At 50.9% G+C, this 21092-nt stretch overlaps 2 protein-coding genes across 2 annotated transcripts in view; both read right to left on the reverse strand.

Annotated features, from left to right (window-relative positions):
* The window catches only part of unc13d (unc-13 homolog D (C. elegans)), a 653595-nt gene that overhangs the window by 138502 nt on the left and 494001 nt on the right, over positions 1-21092 (reverse strand). Inside the window, exon 14 of the mRNA XM_072481965.1 lies at positions 13031-13155. Coding sequence (XP_072338066.1) covers positions 13031-13155 — 125 coding nt within the window. The remainder of the gene's footprint in view (positions 1-13030; positions 13156-21092) is intronic.
* Positions 12268-12840, reverse strand: LOC140395332 (rho-related GTP-binding protein RhoG-like). The gene has a single exon (XM_072482967.1). The coding sequence runs from the start codon at positions 12829-12831 to the stop codon at positions 12268-12270; it is 564 nt and encodes a 187-aa protein (XP_072339068.1). The 5' UTR covers positions 12832-12840.

Genomic DNA, 21092 nt, shown 5'->3' on the forward strand with positions numbered 1-21092 from the left:
GGAGTACAGGTCCACAGATCACTGAAAGGGGCTACACAGGTGGAGAAGGTAGTCAAGAAGGCATACGGCATGCTTGCCTTCATTGGCCGGGGCATTGAGTATAAGAATTGGCAAGTCATGTTGCAGCTGTATAGAACCTTAGTTAGGCCACACTTGGAGTATAGTGTTCAATTCTGGTCGCCACACTACCAGAAGGATGTGGAGGCTTTAGAGAGGGTGCAGAAGAGATTTACCAGAATGTTGCCTGGTATGGAGGGCATAAGCTATGAGGAGCGATTGAATAAACTCGGTTTGTTCTCACTGGAACGAAGGAGGTTGAGGGGCGACCTGATAGAGGTATACAAAATTATGAGGGGCATAGACAGAGTGGATAGTCAGAGGCTTTTCCCCAGGGTAGAGGGGTCAATTACTAGGGGGCATAGGTTTAAGGTGAGAGGGGCAAAGTTTAGAGTAGATGTACGAGGCAAGTTTTTTACGCAGAGGGTAGTGGGTGCCTGGAACTCACTACCGGAGGAGGTAGTGGAGGCAGGGACGATAGGGACATTTAAGGGGCATCTTGACAAATATATGAATAGGATGGGAATAGAAGGATACGGACCCAGGAAGTGTAGAAGATTGTAGTTTAGTCGGGCAGTATGGTCGGCACGGGCTTGGAGGGCTGAAGGGCCTGTTCCTGTGCTGTACATTTCTTTGTTCTTTGTTCGGGGAGGGGTCACTGTTACACTGCCTGATGTTTGGGGAGGAGGCACTGTTACAGTGTGAGGTTTGGGGAGGGATCACTGTTACATTGCCCGATGTTTGGGGACGGGTCACTGTTACAGTGTGTGAGGTTTGGGGAGGGGTCACTGTTACTGTGTGTGTGATTTGGGAATTAGTCACTGTTACAGTGTGTGAGGTTTGGGGAGGGGTCACTGTTACAGTGTCTCAGGTTTCGAGAGGGGTCAGTGTTGCAGTGTGTGAGGTTTGGAGAGGGGTCAGTGTTACAGTGTGTGAGGTTTGGGAAGGGGTCACTGTTACAGTGTGGGAGGTCTGGGGAGTGGTGTCTGTTACGGTGTGAGGGGTTTGGGGAGTGGTCATTGTTAGTGTGTGAGGTTTGGGGAGGGGTCACTGTTACAGTGTGTGAGGTTTGGGGAGGGGTCATTGTTAGTGTGTGAGGTTTAGGGAGGGGTCACTGTTACAGTGTGTGATGTTTGGGGAGGGGTCACTGTTACTGTGTGTGTGATTTGGGAATTAGTCACTGTTACAGTGTGAGGTTTGGGGATGGGTCACTGTTACAGTGTCTCAGGTTTCGAGAGGGGTCAGTGTTGCAGTGTGTGAGGTTTGGGAAGGGGTCACTGTTACAGTGTGTGAGGTTTGGGGAGTGGTCACTGTTACAGTGTGTGAGGTTTGGGGATTGGTGTCAGTTACGGTGTGTGAGGTTTGGGGAGTGGTGTCTGTTACAGTGTATGAGGTTTGGGGAGTGGTGTCTGTTACGGTGTGTGAGGTTTGGGGAGTGGTGTCTGTTACAGTGTGTGAGGTTTGGGGAGTGGTGTCTGTTACAGTGTGTGAGGTTTGGAGAGGGGTCACTGTTACAGTGTGAGGTTTGGGGATGGGTTACTGTTACAGTGTGTGAGGTTTGGGGAGGGGTCACTGTTACAGTGTGTGAGGTTTGGGGATTGGTGTCTGTTACGGTGTGTGAGGTTTGGGGAGGGGTCACTGTTACAGTGTGTGAGGTTTGGGGTGGGATCACTGTTCCAGTCCCTGATGTTTGGGGAGGGGGCACTGTTACAGTGTCTGATGTTTGGGGAGGGGTCACTGTTACAGTGTGTGTGATTTGGGAATTAGTCACTGTTTCAGTGTGTGAGGTTTGGGGATGGGTCACTGTTACAGTGTGTGAGCTTTGGAGAGGGGTCACTGTTACAGTGTCTCAGGTTTCGAGAGGGGTCAGTGTTGCAGTGTGTGAGGTTTGGAGAGGGGTCAGTGTTACAGTGTGTGATGTTTGGGAAGGGGTCACTGTTACAGTGTGTCAGGTTTGGGGAGTGGTCACTGTTACAGTGTGTGAGGTTTGGGGAGTGGTGTCTGTTACTGTGTGTGAGGTTTGGGGAGTGGTGTCTGTTACAGTGTGTGAGGTTTGGGGAGTGGTCACTGTGACAGTGTGTGAGGTTTGGGGAGTGGTGTCTGTTACTGTGTATGAGGTTTGGGGAGTGGTGTCTGTTACTGTGTGTGAGGTTTGGGGAGTGGTGTCTGTTACAGTGTGTGAGGTTTGGGGAGTGGTGTCTGTTACAGTGTGTGAGGTTTGGAGAGGGGTCACTGTTACAGTGCCTGATGTTTGGGGAGGGGGCACTGTTACAGTGTGAGGTTTGGGGAGGGATCACTGTTACAGTGCCTGATGTTTGGGGAGGGGTCACTGTTACAGTGTGTGTGATTTGGGAATTAGTCACTGTTACAGTGTGTGAGGTTTGGGGAGGGGTCACTGTTATAGTGTCTCAGGTTTCGAGAGGGGTCAGTGTTGCAGTGTGTGAGGTTTGGAGAGGTGTCAGTGTTACAGTGTATGAGGTTTGGGGAGTGGTCACTGTTACAGTGTGTGAGGTTTGGGGAGTGGTGTCTGTTACTGTGTGTGAGGTTTGGGGAGTGATGTCTGTTACAGTGTGTGAGGATTGGGGAGTGGTCACTGTGACAGTGTGTGAGGTTTGGGGAGTGGTGTCTGTTACTGTGTATGAGGTTTGGGGAGTGGTGTCGGTTACTGTGTGTGAGGTTTGGGGAGTGCTGTCTGTTAGTGTGTGAGGTTTGGGAAGTGGTGTCTGTTACAGTGTGTTAGGTTTGGAGAGGGGTAACTGTTCCAGTGTGAGGTTTGGGGATGGTCACTGTTACAATGTGTGAGGTTTGGGGAGGGGTCACTGTTACACTGCCTGATGTTTGGGGAGGGGGCACTGTTACAGTGTGTGAGGTTTGGGGAGGGGTCACTGTTACAGTGAGAGAGGTTTGGGGAGAGGTCACTGTTACAGTGTGTGAGGTTTGGGAATGGGTCACTGTTACAGTGTGAGAGGTTTGGGGAGTGGTGCCTGTTACAGTGTGTGAGGTTTGGGGAGTGGTGTCTGTTACAGTGTGTGAGGTTTGGAGAGGGGTCACTGTTACAGTGTGAAGTTTGGGGATGGGTTACTGTTACAGTGTGAGGTTTGGGGATGGGCCACTGTTACAGTGTATGAGGTTTGGGGCGTGGTCTCTGTGACTGTGTGAGAGGTTTGTGGAGTGGTCACTGTTACAGTGTCTGAGGTTTGGGGAGTGGTCACTGTTACTGTGTGTGAGGTTTGGGGAGTGGTGTCTGTGACAATGTGTCAGGTTTGGGGAGTGGTCACTGTGACAGTGTGTGAGGTTTGGGGAGTGGTGTCTGTTACTGTGTATGAGGTTTGGGGAGTGGTGTCTGCTACTGTGTGTGAGGTTTGGGGATTGGTGTCTGTTACAGTGTGTGAGGTTTGGGGAGTGGTGTCTGTTACTGTGTGTGAGGTTTGGGGTGTGGTGTCTGTTACAGTGTGTGAGGTGTGGGGATGGGTCACTGTTAGTGTGTGAGGTTTGGGGATGGGTCACTGTTACAGTGTGTGAGGTTTGGGGAGGGGTCACTGTTACAGTGTGTGAGGTTTGGGAAGGGGTCACTGTTAGTGTGCCGGATGTTTGGGGAGGGGGCACTGTTACAGTGTGAGGTTTGGAGAGGGATCACTGTTACAGTGTCTCAGGTTTCGAGAGGGGTCAGTGTTGCAGTGTGTGAGGTTTGGAGAGGGGTCAGTGTTGCACTGTGTGAGGTTTGGGAAGGGGTCACTGTTACAGTGTGTGAGGTTTGGGGAGTGGTCACTGTGAGAGTGTGTGAGGTTTGGGGAGTGGTGTATGTTACTGTGTGTGAGGTTTGGGGAGTGGTGTCTGTTACAGTGTCTGAGGTTTGGGGAGTGGTGTCTGTTACTGTGTGTGAGGTTTGGGGAGTGGTGTCTGTTACTGTGTGTGAGGTTTGGGGAGTGGTGTCTGTTACAGTGTGTGTGATTTGGGAATTAGTCACTGTTACAGTGTGTGAGGTTTGGGGATGGGTCACTGTGACAATGTGTGAGCTTTGGGGAGGGGTCACTGTTAAAGTGTCTCAGGTTTCGAGAAGGCACAGTGTTGCAGTGTGTGAGGTTTGGAGAGGGGTCACTGTTACAGTGTGTGAGGTTTGGGGAGGGGTCACTGTTACAGTGTCTGAGGTTTGGGGAGGAAGTCACTGTTACAGTGTGTGAGGCTTGGGGAGGGGTCACTGTTACAGTGTGTGAGTATTCTGGAGGGTCCCTGTTATACTGTGTGAGGTTTGGGGATGGATCACTGTTACAGCGTGTGAGGTTTGGGGCTGGGTCACTGTTACAGTGTGTGGGGATTCAGGAGGGTCATTGTTACAGTGTGTGAGGTTTGGTGAGTGGTCTCTGTTACAGTATGAGAGATTTGGGGATGGGTTACTGTTACATTGTGTGAGGTTTGGGGAGGGGGTCACTGTTAGTGTGTGAGGTTTGGGGAGGGGTCACTGTTACAGTGCCTGATGTTTGGGGAGGGGGCACTGTTACAGTGCCTGATGCTTGGGGAGGGATCACTGTTATAGTGTCTCAGGTTTCGAGAGGGGTCAGTGTTGCAGTGTGTGAGGTTTGGAGAGGGGTCAGTGTTACAGTGTATGAGGTTTGGGAAGGGGTCACTGTTACAGTGGGTGAGGTTTGGGGAGTGGTGTCTGTTACTGTGTGTGAGGTTTGGGGAGTGGTGTCTGTTACAGTGTGTGAGGTTTGGAGAGGGGTCACTGTTCCAGTGTGAGGTTTGGGAATGGGTTACTGTTACAGGTGTGAGGTTTGGGGATGGTCACTGTTACAATGTGTGAGGTTTGGGGATGGGTCACTGTTACAGTCCCTGTTTGGGGAGGGCTCACTGTTAGTGTCTGATGTTTGGGGAGGGGTCACTGTTACAGTGTGTGAGCTTTGGGGAGGGGTCACTGTTACAGTGTCTGAGGTTTGGGGAGGGAGTCACTGTTACAGTGTGTGAGGTTTGGGGATGGGTCACTGTTACAGCGTGTGAGGTTTGGGGCTGGGTCACTGTTGCAGTGTGTGGGGATTCAGGAGGGTCATTGTTACAGTGTATGAGGTTTGGTGAGGGGTCTCTGTTACAGTATGAGAGGTTTGGGGATGGGTTACTGTTACAATGTGTGAGGTTTGGGGAGGGGTCACTGTTACAGTGTGTGAGGTTTGGGGAGTGGTCACTGTGACAGTGTGTGAGGTTTGGGGTGTGGTGTCTGTTACTGTGTATGAAGTTTGGGGAGTGGTGTCTGTTGCTGTGTGTGAGGTTTGGGGAGTGGTGTCTGTTACAGTGTGTGAGGTTTGGGGAGTGGTGTCTGTTACTGTGTGAGGTTTGGGGAGTGGTGTCTGTTACAGTGTGTGAGGTTTGGAGAGGGGTCACTGTTCCAGTGCGAGGTTTGGGGATGGGTTACTGTTACAGTGTGTGAGGTTTGGGGATGGTCACTGTTACAGTGTGAGGTTTGGGGAGGGATCACTGTTACAGTGCCCGATGTTTGGGGAGAGGTCACTGTTACAGTGTGTGAGGTTTGGGGAGGGGTCACGGTTACAGTGTGTGAGGTTTGGGGAGGGGTCACTGTTACAGTGTGTGTGATTTGGGAATTAGTCACTGTTACAGTGTGTGAGCTTTGTGGAGTGGTCACTGTTACAGTGTCTCAGGTTTCGAGAGTGGTCAGTGTTGCAGTGTGTGAGGTTTGGAGAGGGGTCAGTGTTACAGTGTGTGAGGTTTGGGGAGGGGTCACTGTTACAGTGTGTGAGGTTTGGGGATGGGTCACTGTTACAGTCCCTGATGTTTGGGGAGGGGGCACTGTTACAGTGTGAGGTTTGGCGAGGGCTCACTGTTACTGTGCCTGATGTTTGGGGAGGGGTCGCTGTTACAGTGTGTGTGATTTGGGAATTAGTCACTGTTACAGTGTGTGAGGTTTGGGGATGGGTCACTGTTACAGTGTTTGAGGTTTGGGGAGGAAGTCACTGTTACAGTGTGTGAGGCTTGGGGAGGGGTCACTGTTACAGTGTGTGAGGATTGTGGAGGGTCCCTGTTACAGTGTGTGAGGTTTGGGGCTGGATCACTGTTACAGTGTGTGGGGATTCAGGAGGGTCATTGTTACAGTGTATGAGGTTTGGTGAGGGGTCTCTGTTACAGTATGAGAGGTTTGGGGATGGGTTACTGTTACAGTGTGTGAGGTTTGGGGATGGTCACTGTTACAATGTGTGAGGTTTGGGGATGGGTCACTGTTAGTGTGTGAGGTTTGGGGAAGGGTCACTGTTACACTGCCTGATGTTTGGGGAGGGGGCACTGTTACAGTGTGAGGTTTGGGGAGGGATCACTGTTACAGTGCCCGATGTTTGGGGAGGGGTCACTGTTACAGTGTGTGAGGTTTGGGGAGGGGTCACTGTTACAGTGTGTGTGATTTGGGAATTAGTCACTGTTACAGTGTGTGAGCTTTGGGGAGGGGTCACTGTTACAGTGTCTCAGGTTTCGAGAGTGGTCAGTGTTGCAGTGTGTGAGGTTTGGAGAGCGGTCAGTGTTACAGTGTGTGAGGTTTGGGGAGGGGTCACTGTTAGTGTGTGAGGTTTGGGGAGGGGTAACTGTTACAATGTGTGAGGTTTGGGGATGGGTCACTGTTAGTGTGTGAGGTTTGGGGATGGGTCACTGTGAGTGTGTGAGGTTTGGGGAGGGGTCACTGTTACACTGCCTGATGTTTGGGGAGGGGGCACTGTCACAGTGTGAGGTTTGGGGATGGATCACTGTTACAGTGCCCGATGTTTGGGGAGGGGTCACTGTTACAGTGTGTGAGGTTTGGGGAGGGGTCACTGTTACAGTGTCAGATGTTTGGGGACGGGTCACTGTTACAGTGTGTGTGATTTGGGAATTAGTCACTGTTACAGTGTGTGAGCTTTGGGGAGGGGTCACTGTTACAGTGTCTCAGGTTTCGAGAGTGGTCAGTGTTGCAGTGTGCGAGGTTTGGAGAGGGGTCAGTGTTACAGTGTGTGAGGTTTGGGAAGGGGTCACTGTTACAGTGTGTGAGGTTTGGCGAGGGGTCACTGTTACAAAGTGTGAGGTTTGGGGAGGTGTCACAGTTACAGTGTGTGAGGTTTGGGGATGGGTCACTGTTAGTGTGTGAGGTTTGGGGATGGGTCACTGTTACAGTGTGAGAGGCTTGGGGAGGGGTCACTGTTACAGTGCCTGATGTTTGGGGAGGGGGCACTGTTACAGTGTGAGGTTTGGGGAGGGATCACTGTTACAGTGCCTGATGTTTGGGGAGGGGTCACTGTTACAGTGTCTCGGGTTTCGAGAGGGGTCAGTGTTGCAGTGTGAGAGGTTTGGGGAGGGGTCACTGTTACAGTATGTGAGGTTTGGGGAGGGGTCACTGTTACAGTGTCTGAGGTTTGGGGAGGGAGTCACTGTTAGTGTGTGAGGTTTGGGGGGGTCACTGTTACAGTGTGTGAGGATTCTGGAGGGTCCCTGTTACAGTGTGTGAGTTTTGGGGATGGGTCACTGTTACAGTGTGTGAAGTTTGGGGAGGGGTCACTGTTACAGTGTGTGAGGTTTGGGGAGTGGTCACTGTTACAGTGTGTGAGGTTTGGGGAGTGGTCACTGTGACAGTGTGTGAGGTTTGGGGAGTGGTGTCTGTTACAGTGTGTGAGGTTTGGAGAGGGGTCACTGTTACAGTGAGGTTTGGGGATGGGTTACTGTTACAGTGTGTGAGGTGTGGGGATGGGTCACTGGTACATTGTGTGAGGTTTGGGGGTGGGTCACTGTTAGTGTGTGAGGTTTGGGGATGGGTCACTGTTACAGTGTGCGAGGTTTGGGGAGGGGTCACTGTTACAGTGCCTGATGTTGTGCGAGGGGTCACTGTTACAGTGTGTGAGGTTTTGGGAGGGGTCACTGTTACAGTGCCTGATGTTGTGGGAGGGGTCACTGTTACAGTGTGTGAGGTTTGGGGATGGGTCATTGTTACAATGTGTGAGCTTTGGGGAGGGGTCACTGTTACAGTGTCTCAGGTTTCGAGAGGGGTCAGTGTTGCAGTGTGTGAGGTTTGAGGAGGGGTCACTGCTACAGTGTCTGAGGTTTGGGGAGGGGTCACTGTTACAGTGTCTGATGTTTGGGGAGGGGGTCACTGTTACAGTGTCTCAGGTTTCGAGAGTGGTCAGTGTTGCAGTGTGTGAGGTTTGGAGAGGGGTCACTGTTACAGTGTGTGAGGTTTGGGGATTGGTCACTGTTACAGTGTGTGAGGTTTGGGGAGTGGTGTCTGTTACTGTGTTTGAGGTTTGGGGAGTGGTGTCTGTTACAGTGTGTGAGGTTTGGGGAGTGGTCACTGTGACAGTGTGTGAGGTTTGGGGAGTGGTGTCTGTTACTGTGTTTGAGGTTTGGGGAGTGGTCACTGTGACAGTGTGTGAGGTTTGGGGAGTGGTGTCTGTTACAGTGTGTGAGGTTTGGGGAGTGGTCACTGTGACAGTGTGTGAGGTTTGGGGAGTGGTGTCTGTTACTGTGTTTGAGGTTTGGGGAGTGGTGTCTTTTACTGTGTGTGAGGTTTGGAGAGGGGTCACTGTTACAGTGTGAGGTTTGGGGATGGGTCACTGTTACAGTGTGTCGGGTTTCGAGAGGGGTCAGTGTTGCAGTGTGTGAGGTTTGGAGAGGGGTCAGTGTTACAGTGTGAGGGGTTTGGGGAGGGGTCACTGATACAGTGTGTGAGGTTTGGGGATGGGTCACTGTTAGTGTGTGAGGTTTGGGGATGGGTCACTGTTACAGTGTGAGAGGCTTGGGGAGGGGTCACTGTTACAGTGCCTGATGTTTGGGGAGGGGGCACTGTTACAGTGTCTCGGGTTTCGAGAGGGGTCAGTGTTGCAGTGTGAGAGGTTTGGGGAGGGGTCACTGTTACAGTATGTGAGGTTTGGGGAGGGGTCACTGTTACAGTGTCTGAGGTTTGGGGAGGGAGTCACTGTTAGTGTGTGAGGTTTGGGGGGGTCACTGTTACAGTGTGTGAGGATTCTGGAGGGTCTCTGTTACAGTGTGTGAGGTTTGGGGATGGGTCACTGTTACAGTGTGTGAGGTTTGGGGAGTGGTCACTGTTACAGTGTGTGAGGTTTGGGGAGTGGTCACTGTTACAGTGTGTGAGGTTTGGGGAGTGGTCACTGTGACAGTGTGTGAGGTTTGGGGAGTGGTGGCTGTTACAGTGTGTGAGGTTTGGAGAGGGGTCACTGTTACAGTGAGGTTTGGGGATGGGTTACTGTTACAGTGTGTGAGGTGTGGGGATGGGTCACTGTTACAATGTGTGAGGTTTGGGGAGGGGTCACTGGTACATTGTGTGAGGTTTGGGGGTGGGTCACTGTTAGTGTGTGAGGTTTGGGGATGGGTCACTGTTAGTGTGTGAAGTTTGGGAAGGGGTCACTGTTACAGTGTGCGAGGTTTGGGGAGGGGTCACTGTTACAGTGCCTGATGTTGTGCGAGGGGTCACTGTTACAGTGTGTGAGGTTTTGGGAGGGGTCACTGTTACAGTGCCTGATGTTGTGGGAGGGGTCACTGTTACAGTGTGTGAGGCTTGGTGAGGGGTCACTGTTACAGTGTGTGAGGATTCTGGAGGGTCCCTGTTACAGTGTGTGAGGTTTGGGGATGGATCACTGTTACAGTGCCTGATGTTTGGGGAGGGGTCACTGTTACAGTGTCTGATGTTTGGGGAGGGGGTCACTGTTACAGTGTCTCAGGTTTCGAGAGTGGTCAGTGTTGCAGTGTGTGAGGTTTGGAGAGGGGTCACTGTTACAGTGTGTGAGGTTTGGGGAGTGGTCACTGTTACAGTGTGTGAGGTTTGGGGAGTGGTCACTGTTACAGTGTGTGAGGTTTGGGGAGTGGTGTCTGTTACTGTGTTTGAGGTTTGGGGAGTGGTGTCTGTTACAGTGTGTGAGGTTTGGGGAGTGGTCACTGTGACAGTGTGTGAGGTTTGGGGAGTGGTGTCTGTTACTGTGTTTGAGGTTTGGGGAGTGGTGTCTGTTACTGTGTGTGAGGTTTGGAGAGGGGTCACTGTTACAGTGTGAGGTTTGGGGATGGGTTACTGTTACAGTGTGTGAGGTTTGGGGAGAGGTCACTGTTACATTGTGTGAAGTTTGGGGATGGGTCACTGTTACAGTGTGTCGGGTTTCGAGAGGGGTCAGTGTTGCAGTGTGTGAGGTTTGGAGAGGGGTCAGTGTTACAGTTGGAGGGGTTTGGGGAGGGGTCACTGATACAGTGTGTGGGAATTCAGGAGGGTCATTGTTACAGTGTGTGAGGTTTGGTGAGGGGTCTCTGTTACAGAATGAGAGGTTTGGGAAGTGGTCACTGTTACAGTGTGTGAGGGTTGGGGATGGGTCACTGTTACAGTGTGTGAGGTTTGGGGAAGGGTCACTGTTACAGTGTGTGAGGTTTGGGGAGTGGTGTCTGTTACAGTGTGTGAGGTTTGTGGAGTGGTCACTGTTCCAGTGTGTGAGGTTTGCAGAGGGGTCACTGTTACTGTGTGTGAGGTTCAGGTAGAGGTCACTGTTACAATGTGTGTCGTTTGGGGAATAGTCACTGTTACAGTGTGTGAGGTTTGGGGAATGGTGTCTGTTACAGTGTGTGAGGTTTGGGGAGTGGTCACTGTTACAGTGTGTGAGGTTTGTGGATGGGTCAGTGTTACAGTGTGTGAGGTTTGGGGAGTGGTCACTGTTACAGTGTGTGAGGTTTGGGGAGGGGTCACTGTTACAGTGTGTCGGGTTTCGAGAGGGGTCAGTGTTGCAGTGTGTGAGGTTTGGAGAGGGGTCAGTGTTACAGTGTGAGGTGTTTGGGGAGGGGTCACTGATACAGTGTGTGGGGATTCAGGAGGGTCATTGTTACAGTGTGTGAGGTTTGGTGAGGGGTCTCTGTTACAGAATGAGAGGTTTGGGAAGTGGTCACTGTTACAGTGTGTGAGGGTTGGGGATGGGTCACTGTTACAGTGTGTGAGGTTTGGGGAAGGGTCACTGTTACAGTGTGTGAGGTTTTGGGAGTGGTGTCTGTTACAGTGTGTGAGGTTTGTGGAGTGGTCACTGTTCCAGTGTGTGAGGTTTGCAGAGGGGTCACTGTTACTGTGTGTGAGGTTCAGGTAGAGGTCACTGTTACAATGTGTGTCGTTTGGGGAATAGTCACTGTTACAGTGTGTGAGGTTTGGGGAATGGTGTCTGTTACAGTGTGTGAGGTTTGGGGTGTGGTCACTGTTACAGTGAGAGAGGTTTGGGGAGGGGTCACTGTTACAGTGTGTGAGGTTTGGGGAGGGGCCACTGTTACAGTGTGTGAGGTTTGGGGATGTGTCACTGTTACAGTGTGTGAGGTTTGTGGATGGGTGACTGTTACAGTGTGTGACGTTTGGGGATGTGTCACTGTTACAGTGTGAGAGGTTTGGGGAGTGGTGCCTGTTACAGTGTGTGAGGTTTGGAGAGTGGTGTCTGTTACAGTGTGTGAGGTTTGGAGAGTGGTGTCTGTTACAGTGTGTGAGGTTTGGGGATGGGTCACTGTTACAGTGTGTGAGGTTTGGGGATGGGTCACTGTTAGAGTGTGTGAGGTTTGGGGATGGGTCATCGTTACAGTGTGTGAGGTTTGGGGATTATCATAGAATTTACAGTGCAGAAGGAGGCCATTCGGCCCGTCAAGTCTGCACCGGCCCTTGGAAAGAGCACCCCACCCAAGGTCAACACCTCCACCCTATCCCCATAACCCAGTAACCCCGCCCAACACTAAGGGCAATTTTGGACACTAAGGGCAATTTATCATGGCCAATCCATTTTACTACGGCTAAAAAGGTGGGACTCATCCAACAGGGAGATGTGGACAATCCCTCAGGAACGTGTTATTCCAGGAAAAGGAATATAGGGAATGTCCAGCTGGGATGAGCTCTGGGGAGGGAAGGCCAAAGGATGGAGGATCCACAGGGTCTGCCTGCTCAGCAAAGTGAGGAGGGGACAAGGACAGCAATGAGGACCCCTTCACACACTCATCCCAAAATACTCAAATGTTTCCTGGATGTTTGATTGATGAGGGAGGGAGGGGAAAATAGGAACCAGTCCAATTGGAGACGTCAATCTGGCTAATCCTTCTTAAACTGGACGAAGCAGATTTCTTCCCAACGAGCGTTAGTGATATTCCAGAGTCACTAATATCTCAAATGTCCTGACTGTGCGGCAAATCAAGGTGGGAGTGGGTCGGGGAGAGTGGGAACCATCCTCACAAGAGTACTCAGGGCTTTCTGATTTTCACCGGAGTTGGGTTAATCACAGCTCTCACAGCCTCGGCAAACACCTCTTTAATTCCTTCCTGGTTGAGTGCTGAGCACTCCATGTACTTCACGGCCTGGATCTGCTTGGCCAGCTCGTTGCCCTGGTGCTGCATGATTGGTGCCAGGCTCGGGTCCTTCAGCTTCTTGATGGTTTCCGGGTCGTTCCGCAGGTCCTTCTTGGTGCCCACCAAGAGCATGGGCACATCTGGGCAGTGGTGGGTCACCTCGGGATGCCACTTGTGGCGGACATTCTCGTACGATGGGGGACTAGCTATGGAGAAGCAGATGATGAAGACATTGGTTTGGGGGTAGGACAAAGTCCTGAGTCTATCATACTCCTCCTGACCCGCAGTATCCCAAAGGTTCAGACTAACTGTCCGACTGTCCACCGTGATCTGCGCACTATAGTTGTCAAAGACGGTTGGGATGTACTCTTTGGGAAAGGCATTGGTGGTGTAACAGATCAACAGTGAGGTCTTTCCAACGGCACCGTCCCCCACCACCACGCACTTAATGCTCTGCATCCCTGGGCCACGATTAGCAGCTTCTCAACGTCAGCAACCGGACTCTCCGGAGGAAAGGAGATTGGGGATTGTTTGGTGATGAGGAGAAATGTTTTTCTCTGTGTTCTCTACTGGGTCTCTGCTACAGTGTGTGAGGTTCAGGGATGTTTATGTTTTGCTTTGATAAGACGTTCCAGAATGATTCATAGAAATGTCTCACCTGAGTAAAGATTGCTGATGTTCAGCAGACTTGGGGTCAGACATTGGAAAAACATCTCTGTATTTCTGAAGAAGTGAGATTCCATAGTCCAGGAAAGACATGAACGACTTGGCTAATTCATCTTGCTGCCAAGGGAAACAGAACTCAGGCAATTAATTGAAAGCTCAACAACAATTCAAAACTCATGAACCATGAGAACATACCAGAGATCCCTTGCCAAACCTCACACACTGTAACAGAGACCAATCACCAAAACCTCACACACTGTAACAGAGACCAATCACCAAAACCTCACACACTGCAACAGAGACCAATCACCAAAACCTCACACACTGCAACAGAGACCAATCACCAAAACCTCACACACTGCAACAGAGACCAATCACCAAAACCTCACACACTGCATCAGAGACCAATCACCAAAACCTCACACATTAAGATGACCATGCCCCGAATGACACACTGTAACAGTGACCACTCCCCAAATCTCATAATAATAATAATCTTTATTATTGTCACAAGAAGGCTTACATTAACACTGCAATGCAGTTACTGTGAAAAAACCCTAGTCACCACAATCCGGCGCTTGTTCAGGTACTATGAGGGAGAATTCAGAATGTCCTATACACACCAGCACGTCGTTCGGGACTTGTGGGAGGAAACCGGAGCACCTGGAGGAAACCCAACCAGACATGGGGAGAACGTGCAGACTCCACACAGACAGTGACCCAAGCTGAGAATCGAACCTGGGACCCTGGCGCTATGAAATAACAGTGCGAACCACTGTCCTTCCATGCTGCCCACTCTCCAACATTGACCATTCCCAAATCTCAGACACTGTAACAGTGACCTCTCCCCATCCCTCACAGACTTCAACAGTGACCGCTCCCCAAACCTCACACACACTTCCCAATTTACAGTCTATGTGCAAAATCCTCACACTCCTCAAACCCCTCTCACGCCCCAATTTACAGTCTCTGTGCAAACACCTCACACTCCCCAATTCATAGTCTCTGTGCAAGCCCCTCACACTCCCCCAATTTACAGCCTTTGTGCAACCCCTCACATTCCCCAATTCACAGTCTCTGTGCAAACCCCTCACACTCCCCCGATTTACAGTCTCTGTGGAAACCCCTCACACTCCCCAATTTATAGTCACTGTGCAAACACCTCAAACTCCCCAATTCCCAGTCTCTGTGCAAACCCCTCACACTCCCACAATTTACAGACTCTGTGCAAACCTCTCACACTCCCCAATTTACACTCTGTGCAAACCTCTCACACTCCCCAATTTACGCTGTGCAAACCTCTCACACTCCCCAATTTACAGTCTCTTTGCAAACCCCTCACACTCCCCAATTCACTGTCTCTGTGCAAACTCCTCACACGCCCCAATTTACAGTCTGTGTGCAAACCTCTCACACTCACCAATTTACACTTTGTGCAAACCCCTCACACTTCCCCACTTTACAGTCTGTCTGCAAACCCCTCACCCCCCCCCCCCCAATTCACAGTCTCTGTGCAAACACCTCACACTCCCCAATTCACAGTCTCTGTGCAAACGCCTCACATGCCCCAATTTACACTCTGCAAACCACTCATACACCCCAACTTACAGTCTCTGTGCAAACCCCTCACCCCTCCCCCCCCCAATTCACAGTCTCTGTGCAAACCCCTCACACTCCCAATTCACTGTCGCTGTGCAAACTCCTCACACGCCCCAATTTACAGTCTGTGTGCAAACCCGTCACACTCCCCCAATTTACACTCTGTGCAAATCTCTCACACTCCCCAATTCACAGTGTCTTTGCAAACCCCTCACACTCCCCAATTTACAGTCGGTGTGCAAACCCCTCACCACCCCCAATTCACAGTCTGTGCAAACCCCTCACATTCCCCAATTTACACTCTGTGCAAACCCCTCACAACCCCAATTTATAGTCTCTGTGGAAACCCCTCACACTCCCCAATTCACATTCTCTGTGCAAACCCCTCACACTCCCCAATTTACAGTCTCTGTACAAACCCCTCACACTCCCCAATTCACAGTCGCTTTGCAAACCCCTCACACTCCACAATTCACTGTCTCTGTGCAAACTCCTCACATTCCCCAATTTACAGTCTCTGTGCAAACCCCTCACACATCCCAATTTACAGTCTCTGTGCAAACCCCTCATATTTCCCAATTTACAGTCTATGTGTAAAATCCTCACACTCCTCAAACCCCTCTCACTCCCCAATTTACAGTCTCTGAGCAAACCCCTCACAGCCCCCAATTTACAGTCTCTGTGCAAACACCTCACACTGCCCAATTCATAGTCTCTGTGCAAACCCCTCACACTCCCCCAATTTACAGCCTTTGTGCAACCCCTCACACTCGCCAATTTATAGTCACTGTGCAAACACCTCACACTCCCCAATTCACTGTCTGTACAAACTCCTCACACGCCCCAATTTACAGTCTGTGTGCAAACCCCTCACACTCTCCAATTTACACTCTGTGCAAACCTCTCACACACCCCAATTTACACTGTGCAAAGCTCTCACACTCCTCTAATTTACACTCTGTCCAAACCACTGACACTCCCCAATTCACAGTCTCTTTGCAAACCCCTCACACTCCCCAATTCACTGTCCTCTGTGCAAACTCCTCACACGCCCCAATTTACAGTCTCTGTGCAAACCCCTCAAACTCCTCAGTTCACTGTCTCTGTGCAAACCCCCCACACGCCCCAATTTACTGTGTGTGTGCAAATCCCTCACAACCCCCAATTTACACTCTGTGCAAACCTCTCACACTCACCAATTTACACTTTGTGCAAACCCCTCACACCACCCCCCCCAATTCAGTCTCTGTGCAAACCCCTCACACTCCCCAATTCACAGTCTCTGTGCAAACGCCTAACATGCCCCAATTTACACTCTGCAAACCACTCATACACCCCAACTTACAGTCTCTGTGCAAACATCGCACACCCCCCAATTCACAGTCTCTGTGCAAACACCTCAAACTCCCAATTCACTGTCGCTGTGCAAACCTATCACACTCCCCAATTCACAGTCGCTTTGCAACCTCTCACACTCCCCAATTTACAGTTGGTGTGCAAACCCCTCACCCTCCCCCCCCCCAATTCACAGTCTCTGTGCAAACCCCTCACTCTCCCCAATTCACAGTCTCTGTGCAAACCTCTCACACTCCACAATTCACTGTCTCTGTGCAAACCCCTCACACTCCACAATTCACTGTCTCTGTGCAAACTCCTCACACTCCCCAAATTACAGCCTCTGTGCAATCCCCTCACACGCCCCAATTTACAGTGTCGGTCGAAACCTCTTACACTCCCCATTTTACAGTCTCTGTGCAAATTTCTCACACTCCCGAATTTACAGTCTCTGTGGAAACCCCTCACACACCCCAATTAACAGTCTCTGTGCAAACCCCTCACATTCCCCAATTTACAGTCACCGTGCAAACGCCTCACCCCCCCCCCCCCCCCAATTCACAGTCTCTGTGCAAACCCACCACACTTCCCAATTTACAGTCTCTGAGCAAACCCCTCACAGCCCCCAATTTACAGTCTCTGTGCAAACACCTCACACTCCCCAATTCATAGTCTGTGCAAACCCCTCACACTCCCCCAATTTACAGCCTTTGTGCAACCCCTCACACTCCCCAATTTATAGTCACTGTGCAAACACCTCACACTCCCAATTCCCAGTCTCTGTGCAAACCTCTCACACCCCCAAGTTAAACTCTGTGCAAACCCCTCACAATCCCCAATTTACGCTGTGCAAACCTCTCACACTCCCCAATTCACTGTCTCTGTGCAAACCTCTCACACTCACCAATTTACACTGTGTGCAAACCCCTAACACTTCCACACTTTACAGTCTGTCTGCAAACCCCGCACACCCCCCAATTCAGTCTCTGTGCAAACACCTCAAACTCCCAATTCACTGTCGCTGTGCAAACCTATCACACTCCCCAATTCACAGTCGCTTTGCAACCCCTCACACTCCACAATTCACTGTCTCTGTGCAAACCCCTCACACATCCCAATTTACAGTCTCTGTGCAAACCCCTCACACTTCCCAATTTACAGTCTATGTGCAAAATCCTCACACTCCTCAAACCCCTCTCACTCCCCAATTTACAATCCCTGAGCAAACCCCTCACAGCCCCCAATTTACAGTCTCTGTGCAAACACCTCACACGCCCCCAATTTTCAGCCTTTGTGCAACCCCTCACACTCCCCAATTCACAGTCTCTGTGCGAACCCCTCACACTCCCCAATTCCCAGTCTCTGTGCAAACTCCTCACACTCCCCAATTCACTGTCTCTGTGCAAACTCCTCACACGCCCCAATTTACAGTCTATGTGCAAACCCCTCACACTCCCCAATTTACACTCTGTGCAAACCTCTCACACACCCCAATTTACACTGTGCAAACCTCTCACACGCACCAATTTACACTCTGTGCAAACCCCTCACACTCCCCCAATTTACACCCTGTGCAAACCTCTCACACTCCCCAATTTACAGTCTGAGCAAACCCCTCACAGCCCCCAATTTACAGTCTCTGTGCAAACATCTCACACTCCCCAATTCATAGTCTCTGTGCAAACCCCTCACACTCCCCCAATTTACAGCCTTTGTGCAACCCCTCACACTCCCCAATTTATAGTCACTGTGCAAACACCTCACACTCCCCAATTCCCAGTCTCTGTGCAAACCTCACACTCCCCAATATACGCTGTGCAAACCTCTCACACTTCCCAATTCACTGTCTCTGTGCAAACTCCTCACACTCCCCAATTTACAGTCTCTGTGCAAACTCCTCACACGCCCCAATTTACAGTCTCTGTGCAAACTCCTCACACGCCCCAATTTACACTTTGTGCAAACCCCTCACACTTCCCCACTTTACAGTCTGTCTGCAAACCCCTCACCCCCCCCCAATTCAAAGTCTCTGTGCAAACCCCTCACACCCCCAATTTAAACTCTGTGCAAACCCCTCACACTCCCCAATTTACGCTGTGCAAACCTCTCACACGCCCCAATTTACAGTCTCTTTGCAAACCCCTCACACTCCCCAATTCACTGTCTCTGTGCAAACTCCTCACACGCCCCAATTTACAGGCTGTGTGCAAACCCCTCACACTCCCCAATTTACACTCTGTGCAAACCTCTCACACTCCCCCAATTTACACTCTGTGCAAACCCCTCACACTCCCCAATTTACAGTTGGTGTGCAAACCCCTCACCCCCCCCCCCCCAATTCACAGTCTCTGTGCAAACCCCTGACTCTCCCCAATGCACAGTCTCTGTGCAAACCCCTCACACTCCCCAATTTACACTGTGCAAACCTCTCACACTCCCCAATTTACAGTCTCTGTGGAAACCGCTCACACTCCCCAATTCACAGTCTCTGTGGAAACTCCTCACACGCCCCAATTTACAGTCTCTGTGCAAACCCCTCACACGCCCCAATTTACAGTGTCGGTCGAAACCTCTCACACTCCCCAATTTACAGTCTCTGTGGAAACCCCTCACACTCCCCAATTCACAGTCTCTTTGCAAACCCCTCACACTCCACAATTCACTGTCTCTGTGCAAACTCCTCACACGCCCCAATTTACAGTCTCTGTGCAAACTCCTCACACGCCCCAATTTACAGTCTCTGTGCAAACCCCTCACACGCCCCAATTTACAGTGTCGGTCGAAACCTCTTACACGCCCCAATTTACAGTCTCTGTGCAAGCCACTCACACTCCCCAATTTACACTCTGTGCAAACCTCACACACTCCCCAATTTACAGTCTCTGTACAAACCCCTCACACTCCCCAATTCACAGTCGCTTTGCAACCCCTCACACTCCACAATTCACTGTCTCTGTGCAAAGCCCTCACACATCCCAATTTACAGTCTCTGTGCAAACCCTTCACACTTCCCAATTTACAGTCTATGTGCAAACCCCTCACACTCCCCAATTTACACTGTGCAAACCTCTCACACACCCAAATTTACACTGTGCAAACCCCTCACACTCCCCCAATTTACACCCTGTGCAAACCCCTCACACTCCCCCAATTTACACAGTGCAAACCCCTCACACTACCCAGTTCACTGTCTCTGTGCAAACCCCACACACTCCCCAATTCACTGTCTCCGTGCAAACTCCTCACACGCCCCAATTTACAGTCTATGTGCAAACCCCTCACACTCCCCAATTGACACCCTGTGCAAACCTCTCACACTCCCCAATTTACACTCTGTGCAAACCCCTCACACTCCTCCAATTTGCACTCTGTGCAAACCACTGACACTCCCCAATTTACAGTCTCTTTGCAAACCCCTCACACTCCTCCAATTCACTGTCTCTGTGCAAACTCCTCACACTCCCAATTTACAGTCTCTGTGCAAACCCCTCACACTCCCAATTCACTGTCTCTGTGCAAACCCCTCACTCCCCCAATTGACACTGTGCAAACCTCTCACACTCCACAATTTACATCCTGTGCAAACCCCTCACACTCCCCCAATTTACACTGTGCAAACCCCTCACACTCCCCAGTTCACTGTCTCTGTGCAAACCCCTCACACTCCCCAATTTACAGTTGGTGTGCAAACCCCTCACCCCCCCCCAATTCACAGTCACTGTGCAAACCCCTGACTCTCCCCAATTCACAGTCTCTGTGCAAACCCCTCACACTCCCAATTTACACTCTGTGCAAACCCCTCACACACCCCAATTTACAGTTGGTGTGCAAACCCCTCACCCCCACCCCCCAATTCACAGTCTCTGTGCAAACCCCTGACTCTCCCCAATTCACAGTCTCTGTGCAAACCTCTCACACTCCCCAATTTACAGTCTCTGTGCAAACTCCTCACACGCCCCAATTTACAGTCTCTGTGCAAACCCCTCACACGCCCCAATTTACAGTGTCGGTCGAAACCTCTTACACGCCCCAATTTACAGTCTCTGTGCAAACCCCTCACACGCCCCAATTTACAGTGTCGGTCGAAACCTCTTACACTCCCCAATTTACAGTCTCTGTGCAAGCCACTCACACTCCCCAATTTACAGTCTATGTGCAAACCCCTCACACTCCCCAATTTACACTCTGTGCAAACCTCTCACACACCCCAATTTACACTGTGCAAACCCCTCACACTCCCCCAATTTACACCCTGTGCAAACCCCTCACACTCCCCCAATTTACACAGTGCAAACCCCTCACACTCCCCAGTTCACTGTCTCTGTGCAAACCCCTCACACTCCCCAATTCACTGTCTCTGTGCAAACTCCTCACACGCCCCAATTTACAGTCTACGTGCAAACCCCTCACACTCCCCAATTTACACTCTGTGCAAACCTCTCACACACCCCAATTTACACTGTGCAAAGCCCTCGCACTCCCCCAATTTACACCCTGTGCAAACCACTCACACTCCCCAATTTACACTCTGTGCAAACCCCTCACACTCCTCCAATTTACACTCTGTGCAAACCACTAACACTCCCCAATTTACAGTCTCTTTGCAAACCCCTCACACTCCTCCAATTCACTGTCTCTGTGCAAACTCCTCACACTCCCAATTTTCAGTCTCTGTGCAAACCCCTCACACTCCCAATTCACTGTCTCTGTGCAAACCCCTCACTCCCCCAATTGACACTGTGCAAACCTCTCACACTCCACAATTTACATCCTGTGCAAACTCCTCACACGCCCCAATTTACAGTCTCTGTGCAAACCCCTCACACGCCCCAATTTACAGTCTCTGTGCAAACCCCTCACACGCCCCAATTTACAGTGTCGGTCGAAACCTCTTACACGCCCCAATTTACAGTCTCTGTGCAAGCCACTCACACTCCCCAATTTACACTCTGTGCAAACCTCACACACTCCCCAATTTACAGTCTCTGTACAAACCCCTCACACTCCCCAATTCACAGTCGCTTTGCAACCCCTCACACTCCACAATTCACTGTCTCTGTGCAAAGCCCTCACACATCCCAATTTACAGTCTCTGTGCAAACCCTTCACACTTCCCAATT

Source organism: Scyliorhinus torazame, chromosome 18, assembly GCF_047496885.1.
Source record: "Scyliorhinus torazame isolate Kashiwa2021f chromosome 18, sScyTor2.1, whole genome shotgun sequence".
Taxonomy (NCBI): Eukaryota; Metazoa; Chordata; class Chondrichthyes; order Carcharhiniformes; family Scyliorhinidae; genus Scyliorhinus; species Scyliorhinus torazame.